Source organism: Neoarius graeffei, chromosome 12 (genome assembly GCF_027579695.1).
Source record: "Neoarius graeffei isolate fNeoGra1 chromosome 12, fNeoGra1.pri, whole genome shotgun sequence".
Taxonomy (NCBI): domain Eukaryota; kingdom Metazoa; phylum Chordata; class Actinopteri; order Siluriformes; family Ariidae; genus Neoarius; species Neoarius graeffei.
The window spans coordinates 57,069,181-57,090,245 of record NC_083580.1 but is presented as its reverse complement, the minus strand read 5'-3'; the positions used below and the strand labels follow the sequence as shown (position 1 = coordinate 57,090,245).

At 41.0% G+C, this 21,065-nt stretch overlaps 1 protein-coding gene across 2 annotated transcripts in view; it reads left to right on the top strand.

Annotated features, from left to right (window-relative positions):
* myo5b (myosin VB) overlaps window positions 1-21,065 on the top strand; it is a 295,143-nt gene that overhangs the window by 207,768 nt on the left and 66,310 nt on the right. For both annotated transcript variants that reach the window (XM_060936097.1, XM_060936098.1), the window contains exons 17-18: window positions 8,715-8,801; window positions 12,871-12,979. In XM_060936097.1, the coding sequence (XP_060792080.1) occupies window positions 8,715-8,801; window positions 12,871-12,979 (196 nt within the window). The remainder of the gene's footprint in view (window positions 1-8,714; window positions 8,802-12,870; window positions 12,980-21,065) is intronic.

The window sequence follows — 21,065 nt, the reverse complement described above, 5'->3', positions numbered from 1 at the left end:
TGCTGGAAGATGAGGTTTTTTTGTTTTTTTTCCTTCATATTCGGCTGTCCAACAGAGGCCTGCAGGTTTTGTGCCAAACTGGAGCTTTGTATGATTCCCTCAATCATGACTAGGGCCCCAATCTCAGCTGAAGAGATGCAGTGGCATCGTATGATGCTGCCACCACCATGCTTCAATATGGTTATGGTGTTCTTTCGGTGATTAAACTCTTGAGATAAGATCCTGTACATGCTTTGTAAGCTCTTTACGGACCATGGCTTCAGCAGAAAATCCTACAGAAACAGTTGATTTTTATTCAGGGTTAATCAGAAGAAATCTTCATTCATGACATGTCTGTAATAATTACTTTTGAATACTGGTTTAAATATGATTGGTTCATTCTGAGCACACTCACAAGCTCCATTATGAAACCGACCATATGTGCAATTATGTAACCAGGTTATTGGAAGCCCCCCCCCCCCCCCCCCCCCCCCCCAAAAAAAAAAAAAAACCTTGTTTTTCATTTGTCAAGTTTATTTGTATAGCGCTTTTAACAATAAACATTGTCGCAAAGCAACTTTACAGAATTTGAACGACTTAAAAAATGAGCTAATTTTATCCCTAATCTATCCCCAATGAGCACACCTGTGGCGACGGTGGCAGGGAAAAACTCCCTCAGACGACATGAGGAAGAAACCTCGAGAGGAACCAGACTCAAAAGGGAACCCATCCTCATTTGGGCAACAGCAGACAACATGACTATAACATTAACAGTCCTAACATAAAGTCAGCTTCATTGATGCTATAAACCCCCCACCGACGGAAACCCGAGCGCAAAACCATTCACGACAACCGCAGTCCCAAAGTCAGCAAGTCAACTGCAGGGACTCCGGCAACTAACTATGACAGCATAACTAAAAGGAGAGAGCCAGAAGGTAACACAGACATGAGGGAGCCCCGGGACATAAAGCAGCAGCCACTACACCGTCAACAAACTCGAGTGAGCAAGCGAGTGGGGACTGACAGCATCCATACATCCCAGTTTACCAAAACACTCTGTCTGAGGATCCTCCAGATCTACTCCTTTACCACATAAACACCATTAACAAAAGGCTTGATTAAACGGATATGTTTTCAGCTAAGACTCAAACACTGAGACTGTGTCTGATTGCCGAATACTACTTGGAAGGCTGTTCCATAACTGTGGAGCTTTGTAAGAAAAGGCTCTGTCCCCTGATGTAGCCTTCACTATACGAGGTACCAGCCGATAGCCTGCACCTTTTGGTCTAAGTAGGCGTGGCGGGTCATAGAGAAGCAGAAGTTCACTCAGGTACTGTGGTGCGAGACCATTCAGTGCTTTAAAGGTCAATAGTAGTATTTTATAATCAATACGAAATATGATTGCGAGCCAGTGCAGTGTGGAGAAGACAGGGGTGATGTGGTCATATTTTCTAGTTCTCGTAAGGACTCTTGCTGCTGCATTTTGAACTAACTGGAGCTTGTTTATGCACTTATTGGGACATCCAGACAGTAAGGCATTACAATAATCCGACCTGGAGGTAACGAAAGCATGAGCTAGTTTTTCTGCATCATGTAGTGACATTAAATTTTAGCAGTATTTCTGAGATGAAAGAAAGCTGTCCGAGTAATGTTATCAGTGTGAGTTTCAAATGAAAGACTGGGGTCAATAATCACTCCGAGGTCTTTTACTGCTGCACGTGAAGAAACAGAAAGGCCATCCAGAGTTACTGTGTAATCAGAAAACTTACTTCTAGCTGCATGTGGTCCTAGTACAAGTACTTCAGTCTTGTCAGAGTTAAGCAGAAGGAAATTAATAAGCATCCAGTGTCTAATGTCCTTCACACATTCCTCAATTCTATTAAGCCGGTGTCTCTCACCAGGTTTTGCAGAAACATACAACTGTGTGTCATCAGCATAACAGTGGAAACTAATAGAATGTTTACGAATAATATCACCCAGAGGTAACATGTATAAAGAAAAAAGCAGTGGACCCAAGACAGAACCTTGTGGAACACCAAACTTTACCTCAGTACATCTAGAAACACCATTTATATCAATATACTGATAGTGATCAGTTAAATAAAACTTGAGCCAGGAGAGGGCCGTTCCCTTAACTCCCACAACATGCTCTAGTCTATCCAGAAGTATGGAATGATCAATGGTATCAAATGCTGCACTAAGGTCAAGCAACACAAGCAGCGAGACACAGCCCTGATCAGACGCCAACAGTAGGTCATTTACTACTTTAACCAAAGCTGTCTCTGTGCTATGATGAGGTCTGAATCCTGACTGATACATTTCATGGATGTTATTCCTATGTAAATATGAGCATAACCGCTGTGCCACAGCTTTTTCAAGGATCTTGGAGATAAAGGGGGAGGTTTGATATTGGCCGATAATTGGACAGCTGACAGGGATCAAGGTCAGGTTTTTTAATCAGGGGTTTGATAACTGCTAGTTTAAAGGATTTGGGTACACAGCCAATCGTAAGAGACGAATTTATTATTTTTAGAAGCGGTTCAATTACTTCAGGTATTATCTGTTTGAATAGACGTGTCGGTAAGGGATCTAGTACACAAGTTGAGGCTTTTGATGCCGAGATTAATGAAAGTAATTCAGTTTATTTTAGGGGAGTAAAACATTCTAATTGCTGATCTGATAGTTATATTGTGAACTACAGGGTCACTTACATTGTCTGACCTTAAATTAGTAGTTTGAATTTTTTGTTGGATATTCTCAATTCTGTCATTAAAAAAAAATTCATGAAGTCGTTGCTACTACATACTGCAGGTGTGCATGTGTCTATAGTGGACTTATTCCTGGTTAATTTTGCTACAGTATTAAATAGGAATCTAGGATTATTTTTGTTATCTTCTATTAGGGAGGAGAAATATGTTGATCTAGCAGCACTAAGAGCTTTTCTATACTTCAGGAAGCTCTCCTTCCACGCCAATTTGAACACTACCAATTTTGTTTGACACCATTTACGTTCCAATTTTCGAGTGGTCTGTTTTAATGTGCGAGTGTCATCTTTATACCAGGGTGCTAATTTTTTGTCTCTGACCATTTTCCTTTTAAGAGGAGCTACATTATCTAAGGTATGGCAGAATGTTGACTCTAAGCATTCAGTTGCCTGATCAAGTTCTGCACTGCAAAAAATGGCCTTTCAAAAATAAGAAATAAAAGATTAAAACAAAGCATATTTGCTTGAATCAGGTGAAAAAAAATCTGCCAATGGAACTAGTCAAATTTGACTTGGTAAGATTTCTTAAAGTAAGATGAAAAATCTAACCTGTTTTTAGATGAAATAATTCCAAAATAAGATTGGGGAACTTATTATGCGAGATCCGATTAACTCAAAATAGTTCTTATAACAAGATCGTACTTCTTGCATTTAGCCATTCAAGTCATTTTTATTTATTTCATTTTAAGGGTATTTCACTTAAATTCATGACAAAGTCTTAGCAGTAAAAACTGAATTTAAGATAAATATACTCTGGGTGCGATTTGCTGGGGGGGATGGTGGGGATCATCCCCCCCCCTCTGGTTTTTATCTCTGCTGAAAAAAAATCCTCGGGGACAACCCCGTCAATAAAACAAACAAACCAAAAAAAAAAGTTGACATGCTAGGCATGTTGTGACACAGTTTTCTATGGCCTACATTGCACTCACTTTCAAAATGACCCGAAGTGGCAGCTTTGATGTTCACGAACGTCCCCAGCAAATAGACACATTGTAGATAATAACAATATCCAGAGTGTGAACGTGGATTTAGCGCCATGAATCACATCCTTACTGATGAGCGCAACAGAATGAATGTATCCACACTGACAGCCTTCTTTTCCTCGCTGTCAATGGGCCAGACATGCGTTCCTTCCCTGCTGAGAAATTCGCAGAAATGTGGATTAAAGAAGGGCGAAACGCGGCGGATAGCGCACCGACGGGAAAGCAGAAAAGGCCACATGAACTGCGCCATCAGAGCAAACTGTTCATTTAGTATTCATGTATTTTAGTGATTTTCGAGTCACTGTCCATTTAATCCGGAGGGAGAGAAACATCACAGCAACGCGACGAGCAATGCGAACTTTGTTGTGTGTTCGTGTTTGTGTATTTAGTCAGAGAGATAGGAAGATGAATTTACTATCTCTGGTTTAGTGTTCGTTTTCATTTAGTGTTATTCATTTGATATCATCGGATGTTATTGAGCTGTTAGCCTGTTGTTACCTTAATTTTGTGACGTTTCATGATTAAAAAAAAAAAAACATCCCCCCTTCTGGTTTTTTGACAAATCGCACCCTGAATATACTAATATCAGGATTGTTAAATTCTACAACTAAGCATTGCTAGCTTAAAAGATTCTCCTTTTGTGACCTGTAATTAGTAAAATACTCTAGATATGAGACCAGAGACTATCTTGAATCAAGTTGGCGACACGTGTAGCATTGCAACAAGTTTATTTTTTTTCCCATTTCAACATTCAAACATTAAAACATCTCTTAAGATTCCACGTCCCCAGGACCTCAGGCACCAAAATAATAATAATAATAAAGTCTACGCATTTTGATTTACAGTGCTTACACAACGCCAAAGCAACAGTGCAGTGTACGAGGGGTTTACAAGATCAGGCCCCAAAAAAAAAAGTCTACACATTTTGACTTAGAGTGCTTATATAACGCCAAAGCAACAGTGCGTTTTGGGGGCAAGATTCAAAGATTTCAGTAAAGTTCATTTATTCCCAAAACAAGCATACTTTTTTTTTCTTGAAACAAGATGAACTGCGTTTGACAAATGTCCAAAATGTACTTACTTGTTTTAAAAAAACCCTTGTTTTATTTTCAAAGGTGCTCCAAATAAGACTTTTCCAAGACATTTTGTCTATACAAGATTTTCAAGATGGACTGTCTAAAAACTAGCCTTTCTAGCTAAATGAGGTTTTGCTTGTTGGGCAATTATGTCTTATAATAAGGGTGGCTAGATGTTTTGACTTGAAAATAGACAAATAAACTTCTGAAGATTTTTATTTTTTGCAGTGTGCAGGGGCTGACCGTGACCCAATCAAAGTTGATAACTCTGGGAGATCATTTATAAAGCTCTGTGCAGTAGTTGACGTGAATGTACGTTTAATATAGTAGCGTGGTGAGGTGCATATATTATCACTCAGACATAGTTTGAATGAGATGAGGTAATGATCTGAGATAACTTCAGACTGTGGAAGTGTGACTATATTTTCTACATTTAACCCAAATGTTAGTATTAGATCGAGGGTGTGACCACCATTATGGGTCGGTCCTATGACATTCTGATTAATCCTACTGAATCTAAAATGGACACAAACGCTGTTTTTAAAGGGTCTTCTGGGTTATCGAAGTGAATGTTAAAATCTCCGACAACTAAAGCTTTGTCTAAGGAAATAACCAGCTCTGAGATCAAATCAGATCTGAGATGAAAGCAGTGCATTTGTTAGGGCTCTATTTGAATTTTTGCTGTTGCTAAATCACGTTAAGGTTGGAAAAAGATCTGACATGATTCAAATTGGTTTAATTTTTTTTCCCCCCACATCACAGAAACCTCCAGTTTTAACAGGGGTGCGTAGACTTTCTATATCCAGTGTACTTCACTTCAGAACCTGGTGTTAATGAGACAAACGGTATCTCTTGCAGCATGTGCATGCAGTTTGCACAGTGCTGCGTTTTGCCTCCTGTACTTGTGAGCTACACGAGCCATATCGTTCCAGTACTCCTGGGGGTGTGCTATTACAGGAAAATAATCAGCTACAGGGTGATGTGATGTGGCCCAACATGAAGCAGAGTTATTGTTGATCATTTTCCTATAACAGCACATCCTGTCGTGTTTTTATTTATTCCTCATATACCACAGCCATTTGCTAAGGATTTTTTTTTTCCCTCACTTAAAGAATCACGCATCATGCTTTTTATCCATTTATAGTTGCATTTCACGGAGTGGAATGTCCGGGGGGGGGGAATAACAGATCGCCGTTATTAAAACTGGTCTAAAGGCATTGCTTTTTGAATATTATTATGAAAAACCTTACGATTTGAATACTAATTTTGGTTTGATTAATTTCTTTTCATAGTTTTTTAATACATAATGTAAACTAATATGCGTATGCTTTTATTCTTTTTATTTGCTCCTATCATTATTTTTATTGTTCGAGCATTGAGACTCTGTGAAATGCTTTGAAATAAATTATTATTTTTTAATTATGATTATCTCATAGTCGCTGTAAACTGTCATTTCTTCACCAGCCTCATTTTTGTATCATTCCTGAAGTTAATCAGGGACGCCCCCACCCAGAAAAAAAAAATCCCTCAACCTTTCATTTCATGGAAAAACCAGAAACGGTAAATTCCCACGTACGTAAGACTTAGTGTTATAAAGCACTGACACTGGAATCTCCTTCCGTAAACGACTTCCAGAAAACTCCACCACATCAGTGAATATACATACCGTAACAGCAAGATTTTTAAAATCCATTTCGTATTAGGTTCAGATTCTTATATATTATTCAACAGCCCTGTGCTGTTTGTTGTAAGAAATGTGAACCCGATTTATTACCTCACCCGGGACGGAGTCCACCAGGGGGCGAGGTATTGTTTTCAGTCGGGTTCCTTTGTTGTTTTGTTAACGATATTACGGGGGAAAAAGGCTGGCTCAATCTTGATGAAACTTTCAGGATAGATGGGCATTGGTCTCAAATAGAACCGCCAACGTTTTGAGGGTCATCCGGTCAAAGTCACCAAAAAGGTCAGAATCGTTTTTGTTGTAGCTACTGCCTCATATCGAGGCGCTAGCCACTACGTCATCGTGCTGTAAGAATGTAACAGTCACACATTGCGCATGCACGTGTTCCGATTAAAATGGCCGGTGAGTGTATGCAATTCAGTTCACTATTCGAAATAAATGGACTAGACTAAAGAAATCGCTTTCTGACATGTTTACGCTTATTACAGAAGGAAAGTGTGTTCCATTGAGCTCTAGCGCCGGGCCATTTCCGGGAAATAAAAGTTTGGGTCATGGCGACAGTGTGTGTATGTCGGCCTCAGTTCGGAGGTTTCGGTTTTGAAAGCTGTAAGAGTAGAATAATCTAAAGTACAGACACTTGGTATATTTTACTTATGTGATTTTTTTTTTTTTTAAATTGTTCATTTTTGGATTACGCTTCATTCTTGTGGCTACTGCCTCATAGAGTAAACATATATGCTATATTTACCGTATTGACATGGGATCAGAAACCAATTTTATTTATAAGCAGTAGCCACATGGGGCGGCACGGTGGTGTAGTGGTTCGCGCTGTCGCCTCACAGCAAGAAGGTCCTGGGTTCGAGCCCCGTGGCCGGCGAGGGCCTTTCTGTGTGGAGTTTGCATGTTCTCCCCGTGTCCGCGTGGGTTTCCTCCGGGTGCTCCGGTTTCCCCCACAGTCCAAAGACATGCAGGTTAGGTTAACTGGTGACTCTAAATTGAGCGTAGGTGTGAATGTGAGTGTGAATGGTTGTCTGTGTCTATGTGTCAGCCCTGTGATGACCTGGCGACTTGTCCAGGGTGTACCCTGCCTTTCGCCCGTAGTCAGCTGGGATAGGCTCCAGCTTGCCTGCAACCCTGTAGAACAGGATAAAGTGGCTAGAGATAATGAGAATGAGATGAGTAGCCACATGTACCCATAGGGTATCTATTTTTATGCCTCCGCCACCGTAAGGTGCAGGAGGCATTATGTTTTCGGGTTGTCCGTCTGTGCGTCCGTCCGTGCGTGTGTCCATCCCGAAACCTTGTGAATGCGATATCTCAAAGGCTACTGAAAGGAATTTCACCAAACTTTCACCATTTGTGCGCTTTGGGACAAACATGAACTGGTTAGATTTTCAGATCAAAAGGTCTAAGGTCAAGGTCACTGTGAGGTCAAATGTCTGTCCGAAAACCTTACGAACACAGTATCTCCAAGGCTGATACAAGTAATTTCACCAGGTCAGGATTACTGTGAGGTCAAATGTCCATCCCCAAATCACAACTTAATAAGGCGTGTAGTCTACCGGGCGGAGGCATCCCCATCGACGCTGTTGGCGTCTAGTTTTCATGATATCTTCCTTCATATTCATCATAAGTGCTACCGGGCGAGGTTTGTTTTGCCTGGCAACACCTGTTGCTTATTATTTTTCGACTTAAGTTTTTTTTAGACCACCAATCTAAATATTATCTGAATAAGTGCAGTCGCTACAGATGCTGTGCTCCGACAGTATACCTGCTCAAATTCTCCTCCATCTGTGTACATTATAGTGTTACATTATCATGTTCGGTTTTCTTGCAGAACTGTGTTTAAATCTCAAAGGGGCCATGTTTTGTTTGTCCCTCCTGCACATTCTTGAAGACAAGAGCCTCTTCATGAAGCTTAAATTAAGACTGGTTTCTAAGTCACATGCTTTGAGGGTTCTCGCAAACAGAAGGGAGTTGTATTCCGAGCTCTGAGTCAGTCAGGCTCAATTTACTTGAGGGTCTGAGAGTCTACAGGTTTCTCAATGCCTCTCGCACTAGAAACATGTACGATGCTTCTGGAAAAGTTAAGGTAGGGTTTCCATCCTGGACTTTTTATAGAGATGGATTTTTTTTTTTTTGAGTAAATGTATTTTTAGTTGTTCATTTCTGTATAATTGTTCATACATGTTGATTTCAGAGGACTCTTGGGTCTTGTTGATTGTGTGCAGGTTTGATTCCAGCAGAGCCGTCCAGCAGTTGCGAGCATGCGGCGTTCTGGAGACCATTCGCATCAGCGCTGCAGGATATCCATCCAGGTGACGGCTCCAGATATCTGAACTGAAATTTTTCAAAAATGTTCTTGTGAGGTCGTCATAGCTTAGTCAGGCTACAAATTCAAATCATTGGTTCCAATAAATTCTTAAAACTAGCCTAACTTTTCCAAATTCTCTACTTGTACAACTTCATTCATTAGACAAGGGAACTCGGTAGAGTGCATACTTCCGCCAAGCTAGATTAGATTAGATTAGATTAGATTAGATTAGATTAGATTAGATTAGATTAGATTAGATTAGATTAGATTAGATTAGATTAGATTAGATTAGATTAGATTAGATTAGATTAGATTAGATTAGATTAGATTAGATCAGATCAGAACAGAACAGAACAGAACAGAACAGAACGTTATTGATCCCTTTGGGAGGGTTCCCTCAGGGAAATTAAGATTCCAGCAGCATCATTACAGATAAATAGAAAATAGAGAAAAATGTCTAGAGAAATTAAGTATTTACATATACAAATATAAAAAGAATAAGATATGGGGAAGAGGGGGGAAGGGGGGGCAGCAGGAGAGATATTGCACTTTATATTGCACATCGTCCGGTATTGCTTTTTGTCAGGCTAGGCTACTGCTCCTTCCCGTCCTCCGTCCTCCTGTTACCCCTCCTCCCCCCCAGAGAGGAGTTGTATAGTCTGATGGCTTGAGGGACAAAGGAGTTTCTAAATCTGTTTGTCCTGCACTTGTGAAGGAGCATTCTGTCACTGAACAGGCTCCTCTGGTTGCTGATGACGGTGTGCAGAGGGTGACTGGCATCGCCCATGATGTTCAGTAGTTTGTCCATAGACCTCTTCTCTGTCACCGTCACCAGAGAATATTAGAATATCCAGATGTTTATTATGTTTACATACATATTCGGATTTACATCAAAATCTAATCAATTGTTCCTTTGCCCATGACCCAGCTTTTCCTCAAAATTTCATCAAAATCCGTTCACTACTTTTTGAGTTACATTGGGAACAGACAAACAAACTAGAAGGGCACTCGGTAGAGTTAATACCTCCATCAAGCCATATACTATCAACATCAAAATCAAATCACTTGAAGCTAGGATAATACTAAAGCTGTATGCCAAATTTCATCAAAATCCGTTCATTACTTTTTGAGTAACGTTGGGAACGGACCCAAAAAAAAATCCTAGATCCACATATACCTGGATTTGCATCAAAATCTAATCAATTGTTGCTTGAACCATGGCTCAGCTTTGTTCGATATTACATCAAAGTACACTCACAAACAAACAAACTGGGGGTGTTGTGGCTCAGGTGGATAAGGCGCCATACCATAAATCCGGGGACCCGGGTTCGATTCCGGCCCGAGGTCATTTCCCGATCTCTCCCCGTCTCTCTCTCCCGCTCATTTCCTGTCTCTACACTGTCCTATCCAATAATAAAGGTGAAAAAAGCCCCCAAAAAATCTAAAAAAAACCCAAACTGAGGTGGAAACATAACCACCTCCAACAAAGTTGTTGCAGGTAATTAAAAAAAAAAAACTTCAGGGCATGCTGTTAGAGGAAAATAATCAATGACACGGTGGTGTGAGGTGGCCCATTGAGAAGCAGAGTTGCTGTTAGCACCTGGAAGTTGATTTTTTTGTTTTGTTTGTTTGTTTTGATGTTAAATAAGGACTAAAAGCTTGGCAGTGCGCCGTTATAGGACAGTAATCAGCAAAGTGGTGGTGTGATATGGCCTGACGCAACGCGAAGTCCATGCTACCACCCTTCAGTTGATAGTTTTCCTATAACAGCACATCACCAGGTGTTTTATTCCTCTTATAACGCAGCGATTTCCCAACAGTTAAAATCTTTCAGTGGTTTAACAGTAATGACATACTTTTTTTCTTTTTTTTTCCCAATTTATTGTTACATGTAATGTTGTGGAGCATACATAAAACAGGTTAGTTCCTGTTTTCACTTATAGCAGCTATACTCTTCCAGTCCTTCCTTCACCAGCCACTCCCCCCCCCCACTTTCTTGAAGTTAATGAGACAAAAATTCAACGTATGTTATAAAGAAACCAGAAACATAAATAAAAAACAAAGCAAGTTACTGTTACCGCCCGGAAGTTGGTTATTTTCCTAGAACAACACATCCTGAAGTGGTTTATTGTTCTTAAACCACAACAATTTATTTTTTAAATTTATTAAAGATTGGCATGCCTTTTTTTTTTAAATCCATTTATACAGTGGGGCAAAAAAGTATTTAGTCAGCCACCAATTGTGCAAGTTCTCCCACTTAAAAAGATGAGAGAGGCCTGTAATTTTCATCATAGGTACACTTCAACTATGAGAGACAGAATGGGGGGAAAGAATCCAGGAAATCACATTGTAGGATTTTTAATGAATTAATTGGTAAATTCCTCGGTAAAATAAGTATTTGGTCACCTACAAACAAGCAAGATTTCTGGCTCTCACAGACCTGTAACTTCTTCTTTAAGAGGCTCCTCTATCCTCCACTCGTTACCTGTATTAATGGCACCTGTTTGAACTCGTTATCAGTATAAAAGACACCTGTCCACAACCTCAAACAGTCACACTCCAAACTCCACTATGGCCAAGACCAAAGAGCTGTCAAAGGACACCAGAAACAAAATTGTAGACCTGCACCAGGCTGGGAAGACTGAATCTGCAATAGGTAAGCAGCTTGGTGTGAAGAAATCAACTGTGGGAGCAATTATTAGAAAATGGAAGACATACAAGGCCACTGATAATCTCCCTCGATCTGGGGCTCCACGCAAGATCTCACCCCGTGGGGTCAAAATGATCACAAGAACGGTGAGCAAAAATCCCAGAACCACACGGGGGGACCTAGTGAATGACCTGCAGAGTGCAGGGACCAAAGTAACAAAGGCTACCATCAGTAACACACTACGCCGCCAGGGACTCAAATCCTGCAGTGCCAGACGTGTCCCCCTGCTTAAGCCAGTACATGTCCAGGCCCATCTGAAGTTTGCTAGAGAGCATTTGGATGATCCAGAAGAGGATTGGGAGAATGTCATATGGTCAGATGAAACCAAAATAGAACTTTTTGGTAAAAACTCAACTTGTCGTGTTTGGAGGAGAAAGAATGCTGAGTTGCATCCAAAGAACACCATACCTACTGTGAAGCATGGGGGTGGAAACATCATGCTTTGGGGCTGTTTTTCTGCAAAGGGACCAGGACGACTGATCCGTGTAAAGGAAAGAATGAATGGGGCCATGTATCGTGAGATTTTGAGTGAAAAGCTCCTTCCATCAGCAAGGGCATTGAAGATGAAATGTGGCTGGGTCTTTCAGCACGACAATGATCCCAAACACACTGCCCGGACAACGAAGGAGTGGCTTCGTAAGAAGCATTTCAAGGTCCTGGAGTGGCCTAGCCAGTCTCCAGATCTCAACCCCATAGAAAATCTTTGGAGGGAGTTGAAAGTCCGTGTTGCCCAGCGACAGCCCCAAAACATCACTGCTCTAGAGGAGATCTGCATGGAGGAATGGGCCAAAATACCAGCAACAGTGTGTGAAAACCTTGTGAAGACTTAGAGAAAACGTCTGACCTCTGTCATTGCCAACAAAGGGTATATAACAAAGTATTGAGATGAACTTTTGTTATTGACCAAATACTTATTTTCCACCATAATTTGCAAATAAATTCTTTAAAAATCAGACAATGTGATTTTCTGGATTTTTTTTTTCTCATTTTGTCTCTCATAGTTGAGGTATACCTGTGATGAAAATTACAGGCCCCTCTCATCTTTTTAAGTGGGAGAACTTGCACAATTGGTGACTGACTAAATACTTTTTTGCCCCACTGTAGTTCTGTCATTCCATCACTTTCTTAATGGGGGGGGGAACCATAGCTTGTTACTAAGAAAGCAACTCTCGTAGTTAGAGCTTTACCTCAAACCATTCCAAGGCGCTTACACTGGAGACGCCTTCCTTCTATATTTTTCGGCTTGTGCATGCAGAGCGTCAGCCGTACAAGTCCCTGTGAACGAGCTGTTACCGGTACGTAGAAGCAATAATGTTTTAGAACAAATCTTTCTTACGTACTGTTTATGTACCTATCATTTCAGGTGGACGTACCCAGATTTCTTTAACAGATATCGGGTGCTGATGAAGAAGAAAGACGTGACCGCTGATAAGAAGCAGGTGTGCAGAAACCTACTGGAGACTTTGATCAAGGTAACAATTCCTGGCTTCCACATTTCCATTTTACACCGATGATGAGATGACGATGTGTATAAAGCAGCCGCATGGTTCCAGGTGACTTTCTTTACTCTTCTAACTCTCTTTCATTTGAATGAGAACGTGAGATGCAGTGTAGCTATCGTGATCCATCACCAGTGAGGCTGATCACTCGGTCTCTCCCCAGGCCTCGGACCGATCCTCTCGAAAATGACACAATCCGGTCACGTTTTTTTCATTTTGGCTGCTACACCTGTCTTTCAAAATATCATCCTTCATCTGAACAATACCAATAAATTTGAACCTGTGAATTTCACCACCCCCGCTTCAGTGAGTTCTCTAATGGATTGAGCTTTCTTAGCTCAGCGTTTCTACACTCGGCGCCTTCCAAAAGCAGAGAGCCAGATGAAAAACGGCTTAATCAGCACGGCTTCTCTGGGTATCAGGATAAGGAGACGAGGGGCTGCTTGAGCTTTTGTTTGTTCATGACTTGTTCATTTCTCTAATTGATTTGGTTCATTTGTTTTTATTAGATTTACAATACAGGAGCTGTGCTCCAGGTTTGCTCTATCTATTAACCTGTGAAGATGAGAGTGGAACGTGTATCTTATGCAAACTGTGCCACGCATTTAAAGATCCTCGGCATTGAGAAATGTATTTTTAAATGGTTAACATTCTTTTACGGTTTATTCCATGTACAACCCCTGGCAAAAAAAAAAATGGAATCGCTACTCTTAGAGGATGTTCGTTCAGCTGTTTTACTCTGTAGCAAAAAAACAAATTACAGTTATGACAAAAAAAAAAAATTAACAGCTGAACATTCTGGCTTTATACCTCCAAAAATGAAATTAAATTGTTGTGATTAATGCCACTTTTTTTTTTTTTTTTAAGATCAAGTAGAGGAAAACATTTTGGAATCACCCTATAACTTGCATTCCTAAAACCAATACAATTAGTCTGCAGTTAAGAGGGCGCTTGTAGACCTTAAAGTGCATATCACGGGTAAATTCAGGAGCGAGATCAATGTAATTCTCCTATTTTATATTAAACTTTGGTCAAATATCTGTAACATTTTGCATTTTGTGCAATTTTTTGTACCTTGCGCAATACCAGAAAAATTCAGTTGAAATCAAGCCATTTGAGGCGAATTGGTCCGCCTCTGAAAAAACTTGGCATTTGGATTTCCCGGCAAACATTGATTTTCGTGACGTCGCGTGCGGGACGCCTCCCTCTGAATCCTACGTCAGCGCTGGTTTGTTTATGAGAAAACGACCTGGTGGTTTTCTGCAAATTTCTTCAACGTTATCGCGTAATTATTAAAATGGTTAACAGATGTATTGTAGGAGGGTGTCGCAACACCAATCTTGATGGGATTAGTACTCATTGTTTCCCAAAAGACCGGACAACGAGAGAGAAATGGGAGCGCTTGGTCTACACAGGCTGTGCACTGAAACCGTGCAAAGCTTGCGCAGCCTGCTGGCGCTTCCGCAGGTAACGTCACGAATCTGGCTCCAGACTCCCTTGGGATTTTTCCAGACGCGTTTTATTTTATTTTTTTCTGCTGTAGACAGATGGCCTTGTGCAAAATGACCCTTCTGGATGAGTGTGTAAAGGGACATTCTTTCATATAAAAAAAAACCCCACAAAATTGGTCCAGGATATGCACTTTAACCAGCGGCTGCACCTGGCTGATTGACAGGAAACATGGCCCCAACAAGAGAACTGTCAGTTGAAACAATGGAAAGGATTATAAAACTCCTTAAAGAAGCTAATTCAACACGGAGTGTGGGAAAAGAAGTTGGTTGTTCCCAGTCAGCTGTGTCTAAAATTTGGAGCAAGTACAAACAAAATGGGAAGGTTGTAAAAGGGAAACATACAGGTAGACCAAGGAAGACCTCAAAGTGTCAGGATGGGAAACTCAAAGCAATAGGCCTTGAAAATAGAAAATGCACAACAAAAGAAATGAAAACAAGCGGGCAGAAACAGGAGTCAGTGCTTGTGACCGAACTGTAAGAAATCGGCTGAAGGAAATGGGATTTACATACAGAAAAGCCAAATGAAAACCATCACTAACACCTGATGATGATAATGGATTCTCACGTCGAAGGCAACGCATGAGCATCCGGCGACACTAGTGTTGACTCTTCTCGTGAGCGAAGAGACCAATCCTACAGCCACAAGCCCTGCCGTTCTGGCCTAGAATCGCTATCCAGAAGGGTCCGGACGTTCCACGGTGCAAAGTTCACGATGTGCTTCTGTGTAGTTTTTCGAGTGCAGATGTGGATGCCTAGCCAGGCGTGGTGAACTGGCAGGGTTCATATGGAGTAGCCGTTGTTTAGGGTGTCTTTTCAGTACCTTTCCCCATGTGGGGAGCGCATTGCTGTCCCTAAAAAGGGGTGCTCGGTCACCCATGCAGGATACGAGTGCCGCATGTACCCCAGTCTACGGCAAACGTCCATCATACGTGGGCCACCTGAGTGCAGGATTGTGGCTAGGGACTCCTCAGCTTGTCCCCATCACCACTCCCCCATCGCCACAGGACTTTGTCAAATAAATAAAAGGTCAGATGGATGGAAAGTCATCTAGTGTCGCAGGATGACCTGCACCCAAGTTGATTATAGTGAGAAAGGTGTGTGCACTCTCAGTCCCACTCTCTCATCCAATACGTGCCATCTGGTGCAAAGGCTGCCACAAGACAAGCGACACACAAGGATGCAGGTTATATTTCAGTGTGTCCTTCGCCTAGGTAGGCTGCCTTCCAAGGCTTGAGAGCCCCACCTGCTCAAGTATTGCAGATTGGCCGTTGGCTCACGAGGAGCTCATCCGCCCTTTCGACAGGTCTTGTTTTTGATCATGCTGGGTGACATGCCACCCACCTCACCAGTGTACACTGGTGGGGGAACAGGTTTAGACGCTGACTACCCGTCCATGCGGCAGGTGGTACTGGGTTACAATGTTACCAGTAGCAGAGTCGACCACCCTGACCTGACCGTATCACTAACACCTAAATAGAAGAAAACAAGGATACAGTGGGCTAAAGAGAAACAGTGATGGACTGTGGATGATTAGATGAAAGTGATATTCACTGATGAATCACGAATCTGCATTGGCCAAGGAGATGATGCTGGAACTTTTGTTTGGTGCCGTTCCAGTGAAACACATAAAGATGACTCCCTGAAGAAAGCAAGCAAATTTCCACAGTCATTGATGATCTAGGGTTGCAAGGACCTGCGGAGATGGCAGTCGTTACTACAGTAAACACTCAGGTGTACATTGAAATTTTGGACACTTTTCTCATTCCATCAATCAAAAGTACTTTTGGTGGTGATGAAGTCATTTTTCAGGATGATAATGCATCTTGCCACAGAGCAAAGAGCATTCAAACTTCTTCAGGAAAGGCATATCAACTCGATAGCATGGCCAGCAAGCAGTCCGGATCTCAATCCAGTTGAAAATTTATGGTGGAAATTGGGGGAAAAAAATAGTCCATGACAAGGCTCCATCCTGCAAAGCTGATCTGTCAACTGCTATACGAGAAAGTTGGACTGATAAAGAACATTGTTTTTCATTAGTGAAGTCCACGCCTCAAAGAATTCAAGCTGTCATAAAAGCCAGAGGAGGTGCAACAAAGTACTAATTGTGATTTGGTTCATTATTCCATAATTTTTTCCTCCACTTGATTTTAAAACATTTTTAAATGTGCCATTAATTACAACAACTTCATTTAATTTTTTGAGGCATATTTTACAAAGCCAAAATGTTCAGCTGTTAAAATAATTTTCTTTATTTTTTTTCGCGGTCCGGTTTCCATCAAATCCTGCGCTCTGATTGGCTGGCGAGCGGGTCCGTATCCTACGATACAGACCCCGGTTACGGACCTCTGGCGACTTGCTTGTTCACAACAACAAACGTAGTAGCATTTTTTGTCAACATTTACTTTTTTTTTTAATAAGACTTATTTATAAGTATTAAAAATCTTATACATTTTTGCCAGCATTTCTCAGGAGAATAGCATTCATTTTACAGCATGGATAGCGATAACGACAGTCTTCATAGCGAAAGCGAGTTTTACTACCCTGAGGAAGAAGAAATAAAAGAAAACATTTCAGGAGAAAGCTAAAAACCTGTAACTGTTGCTAACGTCGAGCAAAAACATGGCTGAATCCTGAATGACTCAATTTTGTATAAATAGGGGACTACATAGGCAGCAAAATGTAGGTTGTTTTTTTTCCCGCCATGGAAGTGCACTTGTATACCGAGGAGGAAGCCATTTGCATTACAGCCATGAATGAGGATTCAAAATGGCGGCTCGGCTCGGTTTTCCCTTTCAGGCGCTCTCGTTTTCTGTTAGAATTTGGTAAAGAAAAAAATATATTATTTACCAGCTTAAGGTTGGTCCGTATGGTGAAATACCGTGACCTCGGCCTTGAATACTGACCTCGGCCCAGAGGGCCTCGCTCAGTACTTTCAAGACCTCAGTCACGGTATTTCACCATACGGACCTCCCAGCTGGTAAATAACGTCATATTTTTGTGATTTATTTTTTTTCTTTCTTTCTTACAAAGTAAACCAGCTGAATGAACATCCTACAAGAGTAGTGATTCCATATTTTTTTGCCAGGGTTGTAGAAAACTGAACTTGTACCACAGTGCTGTTGAATTCTCAAATCTAATTAGTCAGAAGGTGTTGATTAATTTTCTATAACAGCAGCTATGATGGTAGTTTTGGATGCAAACCAAATCATGGGATTATGTTAGTGCTTTTGTTCTACTCATAATACATTGCTATTATTTCTATAGTAACAACTTACACTGGGACAATGGATGCGGCATGTACAACCCCGATTCCAAAAAAGTTGGGACAAAAGTACAAATTGTAAATAAAAACGGAATGCAATAATTTACAAATCTCAAAAACTGATATTGTATTCCCAATAGAACAGAGACAACATATCAAATGTAGAAAGTGAGACATTTTGAAATTTCATGCCAAATATTGGCTCATTTGAAATTTCATGACAGCAACACATCTCAAAAAAGTTGGGACAGGGGCAAGAAGAGGCTGGAAAAGTTAAAGGTACAAAAAAGGAACAGCTGGAGGACCAAATTGCAACTCATTAGGTCAATTGGCAATAGGTCATTAACATGACTGGGTATAAAAAGAGCATCTTGGAGTGGCAGCAGCTCTCAGAAGTAAAGATGGGAAGAGGATCACCAATCCCCCTAATTCTGCGCTGACAAATAGTGGAGCAATATCAGAAAGGAGTTCGACAGTGTAAAATTGCAGAGTTTGAACATATCATCATCTATAGTGCATAATATCATCAAAAGATTCAGAGAATCTGGAAGAATCTCTGTGCGTAAGGGTCAAGGCCGGAAAACCATACTGGATACCCGTGATCTTCGGGCCTTTAGACGGCACTGCATCACATACAGGCATGCTTCTGTATTGGAAATCACAAAATGGGCTCAGGAATATTTCCAGAGAACATTATCTGTGAACACAATTCACCGTGCCATCCGCCGTTGCCAGCTAAAACTCTATAGTTCAAAGAAGAAGCCGTATCTAAACATGATCCAGAAGCGCAGACATCTTCTCTGGGCCAAGGCTCATTTAAAATGGACTGTGGCAAAGTGGAAAACTGTTCTGTGGTCAGACGAATCAAAATTTGAAGTTCTTTATGGAAATCAGGGACGCCGTGTCATTCGGACTAAAGAGGAGAAGGACGACCCAAGTTGTTATCAGCGCTCAGTTCAGAAGCCTGCATCTCTGATGGTATGGGGTTGCATTAGTGCGTGTGGCATGGGCAGCTTACACATCTGGAAAGACACCATCAATGCTGAAAGGTATATCCAGGTTCTAGAGCAACATATGCTCCCATCCAGATGACGTCTCTTTCAGGGAAGGCCTTGCATTTTCCAACATGACAATGCCAAACCACATACTGCATCAATTACAGCATCATGGCTGCGTAGAAGAAGGGTCCGGGTACTGAACTGGCCAGCCTGCAGTCCAGATCTTTCACCCATAGAAAACATTTGGCGCATCATAAAACGGAAGATACGACAAAAAAGACCCAAGACAGTTGAGCAACTAGAATCCTACATTAGACAAGAATGGGTTAACATTCCTATCCCTAAACTTGAGCAACTTGTCTCCTCAGTCCCCAGACGTTTACAGACCGTTGTAAAGAGAAAAGGGGATGTCTCACAGTGGTAAACATGGCCTTGTCCCAACTTTTTTGAGATGTGTTGTTGTCATGAAATTTAAAATCACCTAATTTTTCTCTTTAAATGATGCATTTTCTCAGTTTAAACATTTGATATGTCATCTATGTTCTATTCTGAATAAAATATGGAATTTTGAAACTTCCACATCATTGCATTCCATTTTTATTTACAAATTGTACTTTGTCCCAACTTTTTTGGAATCGGGGTTGTAATCTTAAGTCTAATTTAAAAAAAAGGATTATATATCATTTATGGAAGGAGTATGTCCAATATACAGTTCTTCAGGACCTAGATGTTTATACTTTATGGGCTTAAGCTGTGATTTCTTAAATTGACCAACTTGGGGGGGCGGGCGATGACGGTTTATAGCTGCTATGATGTAAGTGATGATAGGAATTTTGCTTATCTTTTTTCAGTTGTTCCCAACAAGGAGGGTGAGCATACGCTGCAGCATGCAGCTACCTAGAGAAAAAGCCCTGCACTCAGCATCTTTTTTTTTTTTTTTTTTTTTTTTTTCCCAGAGCGCTGCGCCGTTTTTGTGCGGCCACTCCGAGCGCTTCGAGTTGAAAATCTCTGAAATTTTCAGTAAGGCGCTAGTGTAGTCATTGCTGCTCCTTTTCAAGGAAACAATCATACAGCGGTGGGAGTGTTGACAAGTTTCCAAATATTGTATAGAAAAAAACCGTTGCGCACCATAAGAAGAGATGGATGAAGATTGATGAAGCACTCCCCAGCGCCCTGTTAGCACTTTTAGGCCAGAAAAAATGCTAATGGACACGCCCTAAAACAGGAATAAAACACTTTGGGATCTGTTGTACCCTGCTGTCGTTGATTTTACTTTTATATAACCGCACACTCCCAAGTGTTTTATTCCTTTCTTATTCGTAAAAACTTCTTGAGCGTCCGTGATTTGTCCGTTTCGAAGGAAAGCTGTCACTTTGTCAGACTCCATGCCAGTCTGAGGTTGACACGTACACGTACAGGGCAGTAGTGAACCGTTCCTATTAGAGCCGGGACTTGAGCTCGGCCAAAACTTAACCAGGCACACCAAAAAAGCAACAGGGCAAAGGATTTTGCAAGGGATTAGCCGCAGGCTGGCAGGTCCCTCCGTTGTGTGTAGTTGTTGATGTTGATTTTAAAAGTAACTATGTAAATTACACAGGGAAATGAATACTTACGTTAAGTGTGAGTGAAAAATACTGTAACGAGCGTGCGTGGAAGAAGAGTCTGGAGACAGACATCTTAGTTTGTCGGTCGTTAGCCTGCACTACTTGCTCTCGATAGCAGTGGCTTGATTGCTTTATTAGCATTCGCTAACACTACTGATGAACGCTACACCGGCTGGAAGGTGTCTTCACTGCTGCGCTGACGGCGCCGACTTATGGTTAAGCTCACGCTGGCCTTCGAGAAGGCCTCAGTTGATACATTTTTGGTCCCTCTTACTATAAATTAATATCTGCACTGCAAAAAATAAAAATCTTAGGAAGTTTATTTGTCTATTTTCAAGTCAAAACATCTAGCCACCCTTATTATATAATAAGACATAATTGCCCAACAAGCAAAACCTCATTTAGCTAGAAAGGCTAGTTTTTAGACAGTCCATCTTGAAAATCTTGTAGAGACAAAATGTCTTGAAAAAGTCTTATTTGGAGCACCTTTGAAAATAAAACAAGTTTGTTTTTTTTTTTTTTTAAACAAGTAAGTACATTTTGGACATTTGTCAAATGCGGTTCATCTTGTTTCAAGAAAAAAAAAACCCAAAGTACCGTATGCTTGTTTTGGGAATAAATGAAGTTTACTGAAATCTTTGAATCTAGTGCCCCCAAAATGCATTGTCGTGGCTCAGGTGGATA